The sequence below is a fragment of the Aegilops tauschii genome, chromosome 7 (assembly GCF_002575655.3).
Source record: "Aegilops tauschii subsp. strangulata cultivar AL8/78 chromosome 7, Aet v6.0, whole genome shotgun sequence".
Lineage (NCBI taxonomy): Eukaryota > Viridiplantae > Streptophyta > Magnoliopsida > Poales > Poaceae > Aegilops > Aegilops tauschii.
Window position 1 is genome coordinate 22121481 of NC_053041.3, and position 16800 is coordinate 22138280.

At 52.1% G+C, this 16800-nt stretch overlaps 1 protein-coding gene and 1 pseudogene across 1 annotated transcript; one reads left to right on the forward strand and one right to left on the reverse strand.

The window, feature by feature from the left end:
• Nucleotides 1-1788: 1788 nt before the first annotated feature.
• Nucleotides 1789-5566, forward strand: LOC109772123 (L-type lectin-domain containing receptor kinase IX.1-like; annotated as a pseudogene).
• A 9955-nt stretch (nt 5567-15521) lies between these two features.
• LOC109772121 (60 kDa jasmonate-induced protein-like) lies at nt 15522-16521 on the reverse strand. The gene is made up of 2 exons (XM_073505017.1): nt 16465-16521; nt 15522-16310 (listed from the first exon to the last, which is right to left on the reverse strand). Exons 1-2 carry the CDS (start codon nt 16519-16521, stop codon nt 15522-15524), a joined length of 846 nt encoding a protein of 281 aa, XP_073361118.1.
• Nucleotides 16522-16800: the final 279 nt, after the last annotated feature.

Genomic DNA, 16800 nt, shown 5'->3' on the forward strand with positions numbered 1-16800 from the left:
ATGCCATGTAGGCAGAATACGATGCTGCTGACTTTTGTGACTGTATTTTATGTATTTCCAAGTCGAATGACCGAAGTGAAATTTGGGAACAAGTTCAGTGACCTCCCATGAATTTATCTCTGGAGAAACGACTGACACAGTTGGCTCGCCAAAAGTGCTGCTGGTAAATCAGACGGAGAGATCGGCCGCCGAGGGACCGAGGTTTGTTTTAAAAAAGGAGGGTGACCCCCGGCTTCTGCATCTGGGAGATGCATGCGACCACTTTATTGATTATTCTCTAGGACCTTATAAAGTATTACAACAATATGCCTGAATCCGCCATCTTGGCAACATATGATGAAGGGGTGCTACCTGGGCTAAATACCCACACCACTCACCTAAGCCTATCATCAAAAGCTAGAAGCCCCAGCCGAGGCACATACCGAGTCTGGGGCATAAACTGGTCTGACGCACTCACATGTGTCGTCGCCGCCATCTTTCACAGGCCCGTCTTCAGAGCAGATATTGAGGCTTCTACCTTGTCATGCCACTCTGCCATCGACGCCACCATGATGCCAGACAACTACCTCCTCTTGAGCGAGTCCATCACCGTGCATCGGGCGCCGAGTCACCACTGCGCCACGCCGCCGAGATCCGCTGCTATTAATGTGTAGGATGAAGCACCGCTCCACCAAAGGAGCCGCCCACTGGTCCCTCGATCCCGTGTACGCCTCCAAGAATGACGCCCCTAAGGAGGAAACGACACCAATGCGGCGCCGTCATCCGATCTACTGATCTAGGGTTTCCCCCGGAGGTAGCGGATATAGGTCTGGAGCTTCTCCACGGTGATGCCTTCAAGAAGGTAATGACACAAAAGAGTGCTGCTAACGCCGGTCTTGGCATCAAACCGAGTACAAGGTTTTCACCCGGATCCGCTCGAAGAATCTCCATCAAGCATCGTCTACATGGGTCGCCGCAGATCTGAGCCGCCGCGCATCGAGCAGGCCGCACCGACCAGATCAGATCTGTCCGGAGGGCAAACCACGCATGGCGCCGACCCAATCACCAGGCCCTCCATATGCCGCCACCGCCGATCCGAGGTCAGATGGTCCGTCACCACAGACCCGGCTGCCGCCGCCGAACGCAGCCAAGGCCGCTACCCGAAGCAGGGCCGGCCCCCGCACCCGCTAGCATCGCGGCCCTAGGCCGAGGTGCCCACCGCGCCGCCGCCGGTCAAGGCAGGCCTGCCTCGCCATCAAGGCCAGATCGGCCGTGCCATCACACACCGCGGGGCTCCGCACCGCCCCCATGGCGCAGGAGAGAGGGAAAGCCCCCGCCACACCGCTGTCAGTCCCCGGGCTATAGGCCGGCGACGTCCTTCGATCTCGATGAAACATCCGCTGGACTGGAGGACTAAGCGGTAGTGTTATCTGTTTATAGTCACGGGCGGGCAGAATCAACAGAGACCTGTGGTGTAATCTGTTTACGTGGAGTAGTCTTTTACGGCCGAGCCAAACAAACACGAATTTTATTTTACTTTTGCATGGCCAAGCAAACAAACACGATTAACGGGATCAGTTTGCAGCGTAATAATCGGATAACGCGGAAAATTTGTGGAACCAAACACGTCAGTTGACTCGCCCGTTCAACTAGTAGGAAATAGACCAGCAAAACCATATAGAAGCAAAAGAGAATTCAAAGCTATCTAGCTATCGTGGAGAAAAGATATATGTTATCCGATGTATATATATCACATCTTGCGTGGTGGTGATGCCACTAAAACCGAAGCCAAACATCTAGCGAGCAACAATGGCAGCAATTCACCACCTCCTCTCCGTCTCAGTGTACATCATTTGTCTCTGCTACTTGCTGTCGTTGACCAGTGCACCTCCGGGTCTGGCCACCGCGCTCTCCTTCAACTTCAACTTCTCCAGCAGCAACTCCGGCGACCTCTGCGACACGGAGCTTAGGTGCGAACGTGACGCGCGCATGGGCTCTGGCGCCATCGACCTAACAAAGAATGAGCTCAGAGCCAACTTGTACAGCGCCGGCCGGGCATCGTATGGTCGCCCGGTGCCGCTCTGGGACAACGCCACCGGTAAGGTGGCCAGCTTCTCCTCCAACTTCACGTTCCAGATCAGGCCCCAAAATGAGACGCATGAGAAGTTCCCTGGAGAAAAGTGTGACTTCAACAGCAGCGATGGCATGGCTGACGGTATGGCTTTCTTCCTGGCGCGCTACCCGTCCAGGATCCCTCCCAACAGCTACGGCATGAACCTCGCCCTCTTCAACGACAGCAACAACTTGAACGCCACTGGCGATGACCGTGTAGTCGCCGTGGAGTTCGACACCTACTTCAGCCCCATGGACCACAGCAACAACCATGTTGGCATAGACGTCGACTCCATCAACTCCAAGGCCTACACAAACGTGACCAAGCGCCTGGGCTCCGACAACGCTGTCGTGACTGTCGAGGTCAGCTACGACAACCGTACGGGTGTTCTGGTCGCCCACCTCCAGATCAGCGGCGACGAGCGGTGGTACACGGTGAGCATGTCCGTGGACATGAAGAAGGAGTTGCCCCAGCAGGTTGCGGTTGGCTTCTCTGGAGCAAGCGGTATCTGCATCGAGCTGCATCAAGTATTGTCTTGGTCATTTAGCTCCACTCTAGAGGAAGCCACTGTACTAGCTACCAATTCGCGGCCGCCACGGTGGCTAGTGCCCGTGCTGGTGCCTTCCGCAGCAGTAGCTTTTCTTGCGTTGGTCTGCACCGTCGGCATCCTAGTATGTCGGCGACGCATATGGGATTCTGATGATAACGATGACAGAGAACATGAGCAAGCTGAGTTTGAGAGGGGAGTGGGCCCTAGGCGGTACCGCTACCATGAGCTCGCCGCTGCCACCAAGGGCTTTGCGGAGGAGGAGAAACTGGGGCGAGGGGGCTTCGGCAATGTCTATCGGGGCAGCCTGGGCGACCAAGACGGCTCGGTGGCCATAAAGATGTTCTCCGCGGAATCATCAGCGCAGGGGCGGAAAGAGTTTGAGTCGGAAGTGAAGATCATAAGCCGGCTGAGGCACCGAAACCTTGTGCACTTGTTAGGATGGTCGGATAGCCCTAGAGGGCTGTTGCTCGTCTACCAACTCGTGCCGGAAGGCAGCCTTGACCGACATATACACACCAGCTGTCTCACTTGGACACAGAGGTACGAAGCAAAATTAAGTTCTCAGTTTCATTCCTAAACAGTCACTAGCCAATACAAGATTTTTATATATGGTTATTAATCTGGTTAAATTATAACAGATATAGAATTATACTTGGCCTGGGATCTGCACTACGCTATCTCCACACGGAGTTTTTTTTTTAGAAAAGGAGGATGGCCCCCGGCCTTTGCATCTGGGAGATGCATACGGCCACTTTATTAATTATTCTCGAGGACCTTACAAAGTATTACAAACAATATACCTGAATCCACCATCTTGGCAATATATGTCGCTATTCTTATCCATATGATGAAGGGATGCTAGCTGGGCCACATACCTAAACCACTCACCTAAACCTAACATCATAAGCCGGAAGCCCCAGCCGAGCCACATACCGGGTCTGGGGCACAATCCGGTCAGACGCACTCTTGTGCCGTCGCCGCCATCTTCCACCGGTCCGTCTTCAGATTATATTGAGTCTTCTACCTTGTGAAGGCCACTTCTGCCATCGACGTCACCATGACGCCAGACAGCTACCTCCTCCTGCGCGAGTCCATCTCCGCGCATCGGACGCCGAGCCTCCACAGCACCATGCCGCCGATCTCCGCCGCCATCAATGAGTGAGATGAAGTACCGCTCCACCACGGCAAGTACAAGGTGAGGAAGGGCGAGGTCGCCGTCGGAGACACGGCCGGAAGATAAGCACCGCAGTCACGAGATATGCCCGGAGCTGCGACGCGGTAGATCAGACGGGCCGCCACCAGGATCCAGGCAAGCTCGCCATGCACGCCCAGCATCCCCATGCCCAAGTCGGCGCCTTCAAGAAGGTGACGACGCTGTGGCGCCGCCGCCGCTTAACCACCAGGGCTAGGGTTTTCACCCGGGCGCAGGGGAAGGGGGGAGGCAAGGGAGGTTTAGCCTCGGCGCCGCCACCAAGGAGGGAATGGCGTCCGGGACGCCATCGACGCCGTGACCGCCACCGGCGGCCAAGGGTTTCCCCCGGCCAAGCACCCTGCCGCCACCTCCGAACCAGCCACAACGTCAGCAGGCGCGTGCACGCCGGAGATCCAGGCCGACCGGAGGTCATGCATCACGAGCGGACCAGATCGCCTCCGAACTGACGAGGGGAGCCCGGGGCCTCCCCGCGCCATGACCAGCGCCCACCGGGACCTCGCTGCCCGCGGCCGAGGAGATCCGGCCTACCTCACCGACGAGCACTCCCCGCCGCCGGAGGAGCGCCGTCCGCACCAGCGAGGCCGCCGCCTCAGATCCAATCTCCTCCGCGAAGAACGCCGCGCCGCCACCGGCCCGCGCGCTCCACGCCGCCACCGGCCAGCAGGCCGCGCCGCCCCGCACCTAGCGCGCGCCACGACGCGCCGGCCGCCGAGCCGCCGCGGCGCCCGAAGCGAACGGCGCACGCGGAGGAGCGACGCACCGCCGCCGCCACACGAGCCCCCAACTCGAAGACGAGCCGCTCCGGCGCGCCAGAGCCCCGCCGCCGCCGCCGGATCCGCGCGGGGCTTCGCCCGGCAGAGGCTGTTGGGCGGCCGCGGGGGGGGGGGGGGGGGGGGGGGGGAGGGAAGCCGGGGTGCGGCCGCTGCGCTTGCGAGATGCGCCGCCGCCCGAGTCGCCCTGGGGAGGACGACGCGGGGGCCTTACACGTGTGATCAGTGTGTGTTGCATGGCGACATCAAACCCAACAACATCCTCCTCGACTCATCGCGCAGCACCAAGTTAGGGGATTTCGGGCTGGCGAGGCTTGTGGAGCATGGAGCCGGGCCGCGGACCACACAGATCGTCATGGGCACCGCAGGGTACATATATAGACCCGGAGTTCATCCGCACACGCCGGCCGACCACCCACCCAATCCGACATCTACAGCTTCGGCATGGTTCTGCTGGAGATTGTGTCCGGCCGGCGGCCGGTCATGGACATGGACGCGGAGCTACCAGCCGCAGCAGCTGACAAAGTGTCCATCCCGCTGCTCGAGTGGGTTTGGGACCTGTACGAGAAGAGTGCCATCGTCGAGGCATTGGACGAAAGGCTAAACGGAGACGAGCAGCTCGGAGACGGCCATGATGGGAAGTGGCAGGTGCACCGTGCGCTGGTCGTCGGGCTCTGGTGCACGCACCCCGACCCGAGCGCGCGGCCGTCCGCCGTGCGGTTCATGAACGTCTTGCAGTCAAAGGAAGTCACACTGCCGACCCTGTCACGGCCGAGGCCGTCGTCCTATATTTTCCGTGGATCACATGGCTACAATGTGTCGTCCTCGTCGGCCAATGTTTGCAGCGATGTGTCTTGGGCCAGCAGTGGCAGATGAACAAACATACTTTACTGGGCCAGTTACGTGACAAAAGTCTCAACAGTTTACCAGCTGATTGAAGACCCCGGCCATTCTCCATATAAAACTGTTTATAATTGATTTTTGAATTCAAATTCTTTCAAAATAGATACACATAGCACTTGAACTTATATTTGCCAAAAAAGAGCTTCTAGCTCAGTGGCGACTGCTGGCTTGTCTATTTTTCACGTTTTGTACTTATGTATTCCGAAATACATGGTAACCGGGGTAAATCTTGAAATTTCATGCGGTAACCAAAACCCTCATAAGGAAGATCGATTATCCAATATCCAGGGCTTTCTGTTTTCCTGATTAATTTCAACGGAATCTAAAACTCCAATTGAAGTGGACGCGTGAGGAAGTTTCGAGCATCTATTCAAAGACTGCTGGAACGAGTAAAAGTATGCGTGACAATGACTGAACTGGAACGAAGCTGGCTAAAAACTTGCACATGTCAGTTTCAGAGTTTGATTTATCCTTGCAACTTGCAAAGGCCTGTACGCTACTAATCCTACCAAACTTGTGGTCGAGACATGCTATGCAGATATCTTCTTGTAATGGAGGTCAAAGTTTGAGACAATTCAACGGTGTCCTGGCTATCGGCCCCGTTGTTTCTTACCGGGACTCCTATGGCCCATGGCGTACAGGATGTGCGTGACGGCGTAGTCGCCCGACGGGAGCTGCAGGAGTGGCGTGTTGCGGCGGCATTCAAGGTGGAGGCTGTTGGCTTTTGATCGCTAGACCAAATTGCCCAGGAGCTACACAACGATGTGCAAAGCTAGCTAGACAAGCTAGCAAGCAGCTTGATCGATTCTGCCAGTACGTGCACGTCTCGCCGCGGACGTACGTACAAACAAAACCGAGCTGGCTCGTACGTGTGTGTAGCCGGCGACTCCCGATGTAAACTAGCGACGAAACTGGACAGAGGAAAAATCTTTTGGTGATAGCTACAGGGAATTGTCGCTCCTGGCTCTTTTCTCTTTATTGCTATTTTCGTTGTGTGTTACAAGGGCTGGGGGTAGACGCACATATATATATATGCTAAGCGTAGCCTACTGCTAATCCTACTCGCTGTAGTACTGCTAATCCTACTCGGTTTGCAATACTGACCAAACTAGGACACACATGCACGTGCCGTGCAATCTTGGATTCGTGCTTAACTCTAACAGAGGCGGGGTGGGCTGTTGGTGGCGTGGAAGGCTAGCTGGGGTTCGTCGTGCGCTCTGGTCTGTGTTGGCGGCGCCTGGATGGGGCTCTGCCCAGTTTGGGATCGATGGATCCATGGTAGGATCGCAGGGTGGTGCGGGCATGTGCGAGGGCGGCGCCGGTGGCTGTGCTCCGATAGGCGGCGTTAGGTGGTGGTGGCCATCCTTCCTCTCCTCGGTTTGACTTAGGCTCGTGCTCAGGTGGACCAGAGGCATGCAATGTTGTTGCTCCGGTCCGAGAGGTGCTTGCGGGCGGCGAGATGTCTCTCTTCGCGGGCATGGTGGTTAGTGGCGGCGTTACCCGGGGAATTGTTTTAAATATGTGCAGCATATAAGTAATACAGTACTAATGTATGAGGAATATTAACAAAAAACTAGCATAAGTAATACATTACTAATATATGAGGAATATTAACAAAAAACTAATCAAGATTTGTTTTGACTACATCTTCCTCTAGATTTTAAATTTATATTGCAAAAACAAAATAGGAAAATAACCAAACAACCCATAAGATCAAAAACTTAAATTGTTAACAAATATCTAATGTGATACGAAATTCATCAATATTAAAAGTATGTGAGAAGCTAACTATAGCAAGAACGGTAATTTGGTGAACCTTTTTTCAATAAATGAAGCACAAAATTTAGATCTAAATACCTATATCCATAATTTTGTTGCGGACCCTTACTCTCTATGCAGCATAGTAGTGTTAGTTTTCCAACTCTCATACATCTATTTCTATTTTCATCCCTCAACCACTATTTTTATATAGAAGTCTTAAATCCATAAATGCCATCAGATTTGGTTTGGTTTGTTCTTTAGAGTTAATAAATACTAGCCCGTGCATCGAGCGGGCCACTTTGCTAGTTCACATAATAGTAGTGTATAATACTGCCTTCATAGTGCCTACTCTAACCCCCTCATTTTGGAGCCTTGGGCGGTGCGTCGGTGCAGCGCTTTTATAGACGTACACTTTTCACCAGATGGAGGGAGTAGTATCATAGACGTTCTGCTCTGGTGAGAAGGTGATCTGTCATTTTTTCTTTCGGTAGCTGCTATGGTGGTGCCGGAGGCAGGTGATGGGCGTTGGTGTCAAGCTCAGAGACGTTCTGTTGTCTTTTCAGTTTTGTCATGTCGGTCTTTATGTGACTTGTACTTTAATTTTTATGATATAAATGAGACACATATTACCATGCAAAAAAAGAGTCAATTACATCGGTGGTGCCAAAACTTGGCGTAAACGGTCACTTTGGTGCTAGAACTTGCGGCATACATTAAAGTGGTGTAAAAACTTGGCTTCAACTTGCAAATACGGTGCAACCCTCGTCTGTATACGGCTGTGACGCTGATGAGGCATGACAGCGTGGCATAAGGCCCACCGTAAGTGACTGCATGGTGAAAACTGGAAGTGTGGCGTGCTTTTTTTGCAAAATACATGGGTTTTTTTCTCACGAAAAGGCCCTGTCAGGTGTGTGGCATCCAGTCGGTCCCACTTGTTACTGAAACATCACAAATTTATTCGAATGAAAAATATGCCGCCAATGGATTCGTACCGGCGAACTCGGTCTAAACTGGGTGCGTAGCCCACAACATGACATAGAAAGCATACACACATTTTATATCTTGGAACTAACATAACTCAAGAATTTTTAATCCTAAAAAGGGTTATGCCCATAGGGTTTCGAGCCAGCTACCAAAGTAAAACAATTAGGAGGGCGTGCCACTGCAACAATGTACTCTCATGTGTAAATATAATTGTTACAGTTTATGTCTATAACAGTACCTTCTCCTGGGCTACAATTTATGTTCTTCTTTCACTTTTCAAAAGTTGTAAAGAAATGTAAATTGTAATTGTAAATAATATACGTATAAATAAAATATATTAGACTAAAACAATGCTCATCTATTAATTTTTAAAAATCCATCAAATTGAATTATGAATTAATTGTATAATTACAAAGTTTTTGCATATTAAATAAAATATCAAAGTAATTTACAAAATATGTGTACCTAAAAAATTATTATATCAGTTCAAAAAATTTACAATTTTTTAATAAAATATGTGTACCTAAAATTGTGCAAGCTTTAATGTTTTTATTTTTTTAAAGTGTTCATGCATTTTAATAAACTTTGTGTGTCTTCTAAAAACAGGTTATGTATTTTTAAATCAATATAAATATGTGGTTAAAAAATTAGCCTAGTATGCCTCGGACTGCAGGTTCTCAAATGAATACGTAGTTACAATTATATGTACAATTACAGTTTACAGTTTTCAGGCTAAAAATAAGAAAAGAAAAGAAAAACTAACATGTTTAAAATGAACCGCACTAACTGCAGTCTGTTTAGGCCAGCGGACGTACTGTCTTTTTTTTGCGGGTGAGCGGGGGTACTGTTGTAGACATAAAGGTTAACAATCCTATATTAAGGCATGAAATGGCATTTGTTGTATATTTGCTAGGTCCTCCTCGTGGTAATTGTCAGGTCGCTGGTACGAAATCCCATGGCAGTATCTTTTTTATTTGAATGAAAATTCTTATTTTACGTTATTTGGCGAAGATACAAAGACTGATTATGCTTATAGAACATCAGTTGTTAATTGGTGTGTTTCCTAGCCACGCTCTCGGTTGACAATAGGTCACCGGTTCGAATCCTTGCCTGGCTTCTATTTTTCTTTCTAATATTAATAAAATTTGTGATGTTTGGCTGACAGGTGGGACCACCTGATGCCACACATATAATTTCTAGGTACACTTGACAGGGGCCTTTACCTGAGAAAAAACGAAAAATAAAAAAATTGAGGTTTTTTGGAAAAAGAAAACACACGCCCAATCTGCACCATATGGTCACTGACAGCGGGCCCTACGCCATGCGGTCATGCCTCGTCAGCTTCGCCGGCGTATACAAATGAGATTTGCACCATATTTGTGCGTTTAATCTAAGTTTTTGCACCATTTTAATGTACACCACAAGTTCTAGCACTAAAGTGACCGTTTACGCCAAGTTATAGCACCACCGGTATAATTGATTCTAAAAAAAGTATCATAGATGATCATATTTATTGTCATGCATGACACAAAATAGCATAGCATTTAACATGATACAATATCTACCTATGTTACTCTAACCCCCTCTCTTTTCTTTAATTCTCTGACACATCAACATGTTTGCTATTCCCGAGTGCATGATACCGGCTAAGTTACCACCACTATGGCCAGCCTCAGGCAGCCGTGAAACAAGGTTGGGACGCCGACACCGCCTCTACCTCCACTACCATAGATAGCTCCGAGGAACAAAGGAGACAGCTCCACACATGCCTCCACCTCCGTCTCCGAGCGGATGGAGCTCCAACCACCGCTCCGCGGTACGGTGAGCATGAAGTACATCCCGGTGATCCGCCACTACCCGCGGGCAGCGAGTTCAAGCGGATTGGATGGTGACGGCGAGAATGGGACTGGCTAGGGTTGTGCGCCGGCGTCTGGCTTAACAATAACCGGATTTAGAGCCTCGGGCGGCGCGCCGGTGCAGCACGCGCCCCGGCCTTCCTCATATCCACCCAGATATAACCTAGATATGATGGGTGCCGGCCAACCCAGTCGTACATGCCTGGTTTGAGAAGGTCGGCTGGGCCATGATTTTGTGGCCAGTCAGCATTTGAGGAGCCCGACTGGATATGATGGATGCCGGCCAGCCGGGCGTTCCAGAGATTCCTCGCGGGACGTGCTTCATGCTTCAATCTACCCCTGCTGCTCGTCTCCCCTCTCCACCCTCACAAACCACAACCTCCAGGCAAATTCAAATCCGACATTCCGGCCGCCCAACAAGAGAGGTCTCGCGAGCAAGAGACCCCGCCTTTTCATGCCCCATGCGATGAAGGCCGGGGAACTCTTGCAGCAGATCGAGAATGTCCTCGTGCCCTCGATGTACCTAGATGATTTCTTCTTTCTAAGAGATGTTGTACCTAGATCAGATGGGGAATAAGAGCAAGTGGGCGGTGTACCTTGGCACATGCATGCATCCACGCGTCATGATTTGTCAGTGGATACAGCTTTCTTAGATGCGATGGTCAAGAATTATTTTCATAGGAGCCTTGCATGTTTCACAACTCAAATAGTAATAATTTCAATGCCCGGCGAGCAAACGTCATGCACGGAGGGAAGAAATGAAATACTATCCTAGTTAAATGGAACTGTCAACTCCTCTTTTATTTTGCCTTTGATGGGCTGAGGCCCAGGCAGGGGTGAGGCGCCCTCACGTGCCAACTGCAAAAAATAGTGTATAAATAAAATGCACTTGTAGTTTTTCACGTATTGCACTTAGTTTTTTTTTTTTGGATCCAGTTTTCCTCAAGGGCGCTAGTTCGAGTTCGCTCAGCCATCCGTACGACAAAAAAGTATAATGAACGATAATGTCTATATAAATAGAACAAAACTGCAGTATTTTCAGCAAGACTTTGCTAGCTCAGCCGGTCACCGTGTTTAGAATGATTTGTTGCATTATGAGTTCGAGTCCTGCTTCTACGGGATGAAACCAAGAATATCACCTTGTTTTTGTGTAGGTCTAGATATATAATATATAATATATATAGGAGCAAAAACTAATAAAAAATATAGAAACCCAGAAGAGAAACAGAACACTAGCGAAAAGGAAGAAAAAGAAAAAAAAGAAACAAATTGAACAAACAAAGAAAATCTAAAAGGGAAACAAAAAACCAAACAGTAAAATGAATACATAAAATAAAAACAAGAGCAACCCATCATTGTCAACAAATAGACAAAGAAGGAAATAAATGCCCGCATTTATTAAAATTTTAGCACTAAGAAGAAAATAATTAGGCAGGCCAGGCCATGCGTGGTCCACGTTGGGACATTCCGGAGGCATCCCCAAACCCTAACTGTCAGCACCTCTCCCTCGCCACTCCCCCTCGTCGTTACTGGAGGAAGTCATCGGGTGAAGTCCGCATGGTGGATGGCAGTGATATGGTTGGCGTCAGATCATTGCGGCGGCAGAGGGTGGGTTCAGACGCATGAGGCCATGGAGATGGTCATTCGATGGTTTCTCTCCTCGGCTGCCAGCAATGCGGCCTCTCAGCCTTCCACTCGCATCCTTGAGGCGATGTGCATGTGGACCTCATCTTGGGTGACGGGGTGGAGCTTGGGCAGGCGGCGCTGAATGGTGCTAGTCCCACAGCTCGTCCGGTGACACGACCGGTGATGATCCCTATTGCGGCGCTTGGTCTTGGGCCTCCTCCACTCACTCTACTCCCTTGCCACCATCATCGGTCTACCCGGGGCGGCGATAGTTCTTTATGCTCATGTAGCCTTCAATGATGAGATATGATCTATGGGCGGCTTGAGGGAAATGGTATGGCCTTGCAGCAGCGGTGATGGCATTTTTGGACGGTCCAACAGTCTCTGGTGGCAAGGTGACGATAGCCACAACCCCGTTCAAAGATACATGGGCAGCAACAATGGATTTCTATGAATGAATGTGGCGGTCCATCGCTAACGCGAGCGGGTGACCCCGTGGTCTTGCGCTGTAGGCAGTGGCAATAATTGGCCGGAGGTCTTCAGTTTAGACGGAAATGATGCGTATGTTTTGTCCTTCGATTCTTCCAGAACATGCAAAGACTACGGTGAAAGAAGACAACGTGGGACTGGAGAAGTGTCCTAAAATGGGATTTTGCCAGTACCGGTGAACTTTCTCCATCGTCGAATCATCATCGCACAAAGCGATGAAGGCGTTGCTTGGATTTCATCTGGACTTTGGTGGTTGGATCCAACAATATGGCGACACTTGAGCATCATTCCCTTTTTGAAGAGTTCGCTGCTGGAGAATCTTTCTTATTGTTGTCGTGGTGTCAAGAGATGGATGGTTTGGATCGTGTGAGAGGCATTGCGTAGGATTATATTTTAAAAATATGTGTGCAACGGTAGGCTACATTGCGCTTTTTGTTTTAAATAAACCTGTGTGTAAGGCATCACACACTTGTATTTTTATAACTGTATGCGATGCGCATCGCAAGCTTTTCTCTTTTGCAAAAGTCATGTGTAAGTCATCACACATGATTGCTTTTTCTAACCGTGTGTGATATTTGATATCACACAAGCTCTTTTTTGAACCGATCCATACATCGCACAAAGTTTTTGCGGAATGTGTGGGATAGGAGAACTTAATAGCATGATTCTGCACTAGTCCGGACTCCTTAGAGCATCTCCAGCCGTTGGCCTCCCATGGGGCTCCAAAAATCGCTGCTGGGGCGAACCGGCGCAAAAAAATCAGCATGGAGGCGATCGGGTACCCAGCCGCTGCCCCTACGGTCGCCCCAGACGCTATTCTTAAAAAAAATTGAACATAAATTCTGCTAAAATTCGGCGAATGGGACAAATATTCGGCAAAACAGGACATTAACTTCGGCGACTTAAGTAGTTTTTTTACATAGAACACTTAAAATACTTAGAAAAAATAAAGGTCGCCACTACAGGCCGAAGAACGCGTTGAGCGCGGCGAAGTCGCTGCCGTCGCCACCGTCGCCGCCGTTGTCGTCGTCCTTCTCCTCCTTCACGCGGCCGCCCCTGCTGGAACCCTGGCCGGGGTCGCCCTGGCGGACCGGTGGCGGCGCGTCATCGTCGCTGTCGTCGTCGATAACGACGACACCTCCCTCGTCGCGTCCACGGCGCCGAGCAGCGATCTGCTCTAGGGCGCGGCGCTGGCGCTCCAGCTCCGTCCGCGCCCAGTCTTCACGCGCCCACTTCAAAGGCCGCCGCGTCCTAGAGCCCTGGCTCCGTCTTCACGCCGGCGAGCCCCGGCTCCGTCTTCGGCTTGACGATGCGGGGAGGAGCCGAGGAGGAGGAGGCGCACCCGCCCTCGTTGATGACGATGCCGGCGCTGCAGGTGCGCCGGCCGAGCGGCGTCTCCGCGGGCTCGGCTTTGACGCTGAACAGCGCCGGCGACCCGGAGGAGTGGGCGGAGGAGCGGGAGGAAGAAGAAGAGGAGCCGGTCCTCGTCGGCATCCATTGGCCGCCGCTCCAGCGCGGGACCGGGGCGACAGGGTACGCCATCGGCGGCTTGTTGCCGCCCTTGAGGTACTGGAGGACGGCGTGGAGCGTGCGGCCGGGGGCACCCCACCATAGGCGGCGGCCATCGCTGTTCTTCGTCCCCCGCACGACCGGCGCGTTGTTGGTGGAGGCCAGCCGCTTCTCCTGCCGGCGTTTGAAGTACGCCGCCAACGCCTGGTGGTTGCCGACGGCGTACTCCGGGCGGGCCCGCTGCTCCTTCGTCAGCGATGCCCGCACGCGCTCGACCTCGCCGTTGAAGTAGTCGGGGCGCGTGACGTCGGGCAGTAGGGGGACGGGGACGCCCCCCGCGCTGAGCCTCCACCGCCCCGGCATGCGCATGTCGGGAGGCGCCGGGATGTTCGCTTCATGCAGGAGGTGGGCTTCCCACTCGTGCAGCGAGCGGCGGCCGAAGCCATTGGCCGCCGCCCCATCGCCGGGGAACCTCTCGCCCATCATCGCGGCTGGGCACGGGGAGAGAAGGGAGAGAGAGGAAGGGCTTGTCGGCGGCTGTGCATGGGAAGAGAGGGGGGCTGCGGGCGGGTGCGGCCACCGGCGAGGGAGGCACTGCTTTATATAGCGGCCGGGGGGGGGGGGGGGCGTCGTGTGTACGTGTGCCTGGAGGGGGCGCGTCGCCGCGCTGCACCGCCCGTGAGGAATCCCCGCGGAAGGCTGATCGGCGGCAGCCTTGGCATTGATTCCCTGCGGGAAACCGAGGCGTTGTGAGGACGACAAGGAGGGGGTCGCTGACTCGGCAGGCCCGCTGTTCGTTCGCGCCAAAATCGATTGCCACGGCGCCCCCGGGCACCCCTCAGCGCGCCGGGTTCGGACTTGGTCCGCCGGCACCAGTTTCGGCCCAAACTGGCGAAAAACAAGCTCCTGGGCCGATTTTTTGACGCCGGAGCTAAAAAATGGCCTGCGGGGGACTTTATTGTAAACTTGCTCATGTGTTATTTGGTAATGTGTGGCTGGCTTAGAAAGGTGCACTCCTCCAAGTTCAGCCATTTGATTTCCTTTCTGCGGGTTGCACATTTGAGCGAGAATATGTGCTCTTGTCATCTCATTTTGCCCCGTTTGCCTAGCTACTACTACTTGGTAGTTTGCACTAGAAAGGTGAAGTTTGAAATAACCAGCTGGTAAGTTGCTTTCGATCAGGTAAATTCCTCGCTATATTAACTAATTCCGTTGCTGTTTCACCATCTGCATCCCTTCTGGTTGTCAAGTAATCTTATGGTGCCTTCTCATTAATTTGTGTGCATGCAGCTGGATTCAGTTTCAAAAAAAGGAAAAGGAAAAGGACCTTGGAAGTGGGTGGTTGTGCTGCGGATGGATCTGTGGACTGACGACGTGATTAGCTAGCTAGTGTGCTTCTCTGTAGCATGCATTTCAGGACATGCATGCATATGCATAACTAGAAAGGATGTTGCTGTACATGGAGAAAAGAAACAAACACGAGAGGTGGGTGGGGGGGGGGGGGGGGGGGGGGGGGCAGCTAAAGATTCAAGACTGGAAATATAATACATATATATCAAGGGATAGATGTAGTACATGATGAGGCGCTGCATACATATCATGGAGGAACACGCACGTACGTACGTACATTTCATGGAGCGAGTTTGAGTGGCAACTCAACAATTTATTCTTACATAAATTGATACTATAACCATGGAGGCATTGACAGGGCATGCATGCATGAGTAGCTAGTTTAATTATTAATTATTCTTGCATGCACTGAGATGCCTCATGCCCTAGGCCAGGTGATGGGGCCTGAGTCGCAGGAGTTGTCCTTGGGCCAGAGGATGAGAGAGAGGGCACCGACGACCTCATTCAGGCTTGTCATGCCCAACTCGTCCTTGAGCTTGACAGCCTCAGGCCCGTTGTAGCGTCCCTTTTTCTGGCGCGCAACAAGGACGGCGCAGGACATGTCGGACCATCTCACCACATACAAGGGTTTCTGGATCGTGGCGCCACCGGAGAGCCATTTGGGCAGGATGTAGTCTTGGATTGGCCTGAGGCGCGTTGCTTCGCAGAAGGTGACAGCCATTATGGCCAGGGCGCGGGAGACGCAGCTGGTGTCGGCGCCAACTGACTGCTTGTACACGGCCAACTCGTGGAGCGCCCGGAGCGTGGTCTCCTTGCCGAGCTCCAGCGTCCCGAGGTTGGCGTGCCCGTTCACCAGCCCCCTGTAGCTGTCCTTGAAGGGGAGGATGGTGGCCCGTGGGATGAGGTTGCGGATGTTGGCGAAGGTGTGCCACTTCCCGGAGCTGTTGGCGAAGGCCTCGATGTAGAGGTTGTCATTTCGTATGGCGAGCATGATCTCGTCATGGCCGTCTCCGCGGAGCTCCAGCATCAGCCACCGGTCCGGCTTCGGGGTGCTGGTTTGCCTGGCGAGGATCGGCAAGCCCTTCTCCGTGTACTTGCTGGTCCGGACGCCGAAGCTGTGCACCTCCGAAATCATGGCCTTGTAGCTTGAGATGGAGTTGGCCTCTCTGACATTGACCACCTTGTGGTCATTCGGGTACTGCCAAGCCTGCCAATCAACAAAAATATGCATCCATCAGCAACATGGATCGATGAGGAAGAAGAAAAGCACGTACGTACTAGAAGAACCGAACCGAACCCAACCAATTGCAAGGAGTAGGAGGAGGAGCTACTACTTACTGCCCGGGCTTCAACGGGTCAACGTCGAAGGCTGCACCGGGACTGGTGGGCACGGCCAGCAACAGGAAAAGCAACGCCATCTCAGCGTAGTAGTACGTGATGGATCTCGATCGATCGTCTCCTAGCTAGCTTACCTGGTTCGAAGAACGATGTATGAGAGAGAGAGAGAGAGAGAGAGAGAGAGAGAGAGAGAGAGAGAGAGAGAGAGAGAGATAGGCTAGCGATAGGCTACTCAGATCGTGTAGTGCATATATATAGCGTAGAGCGCATGCATATGCAAGAGTTTCAGTGGATGCACCGTACCGGCCTTGCTGCTACTTGGGACAAGTGTTAACTGCACGGTGCAAGTAAGCAAGCAA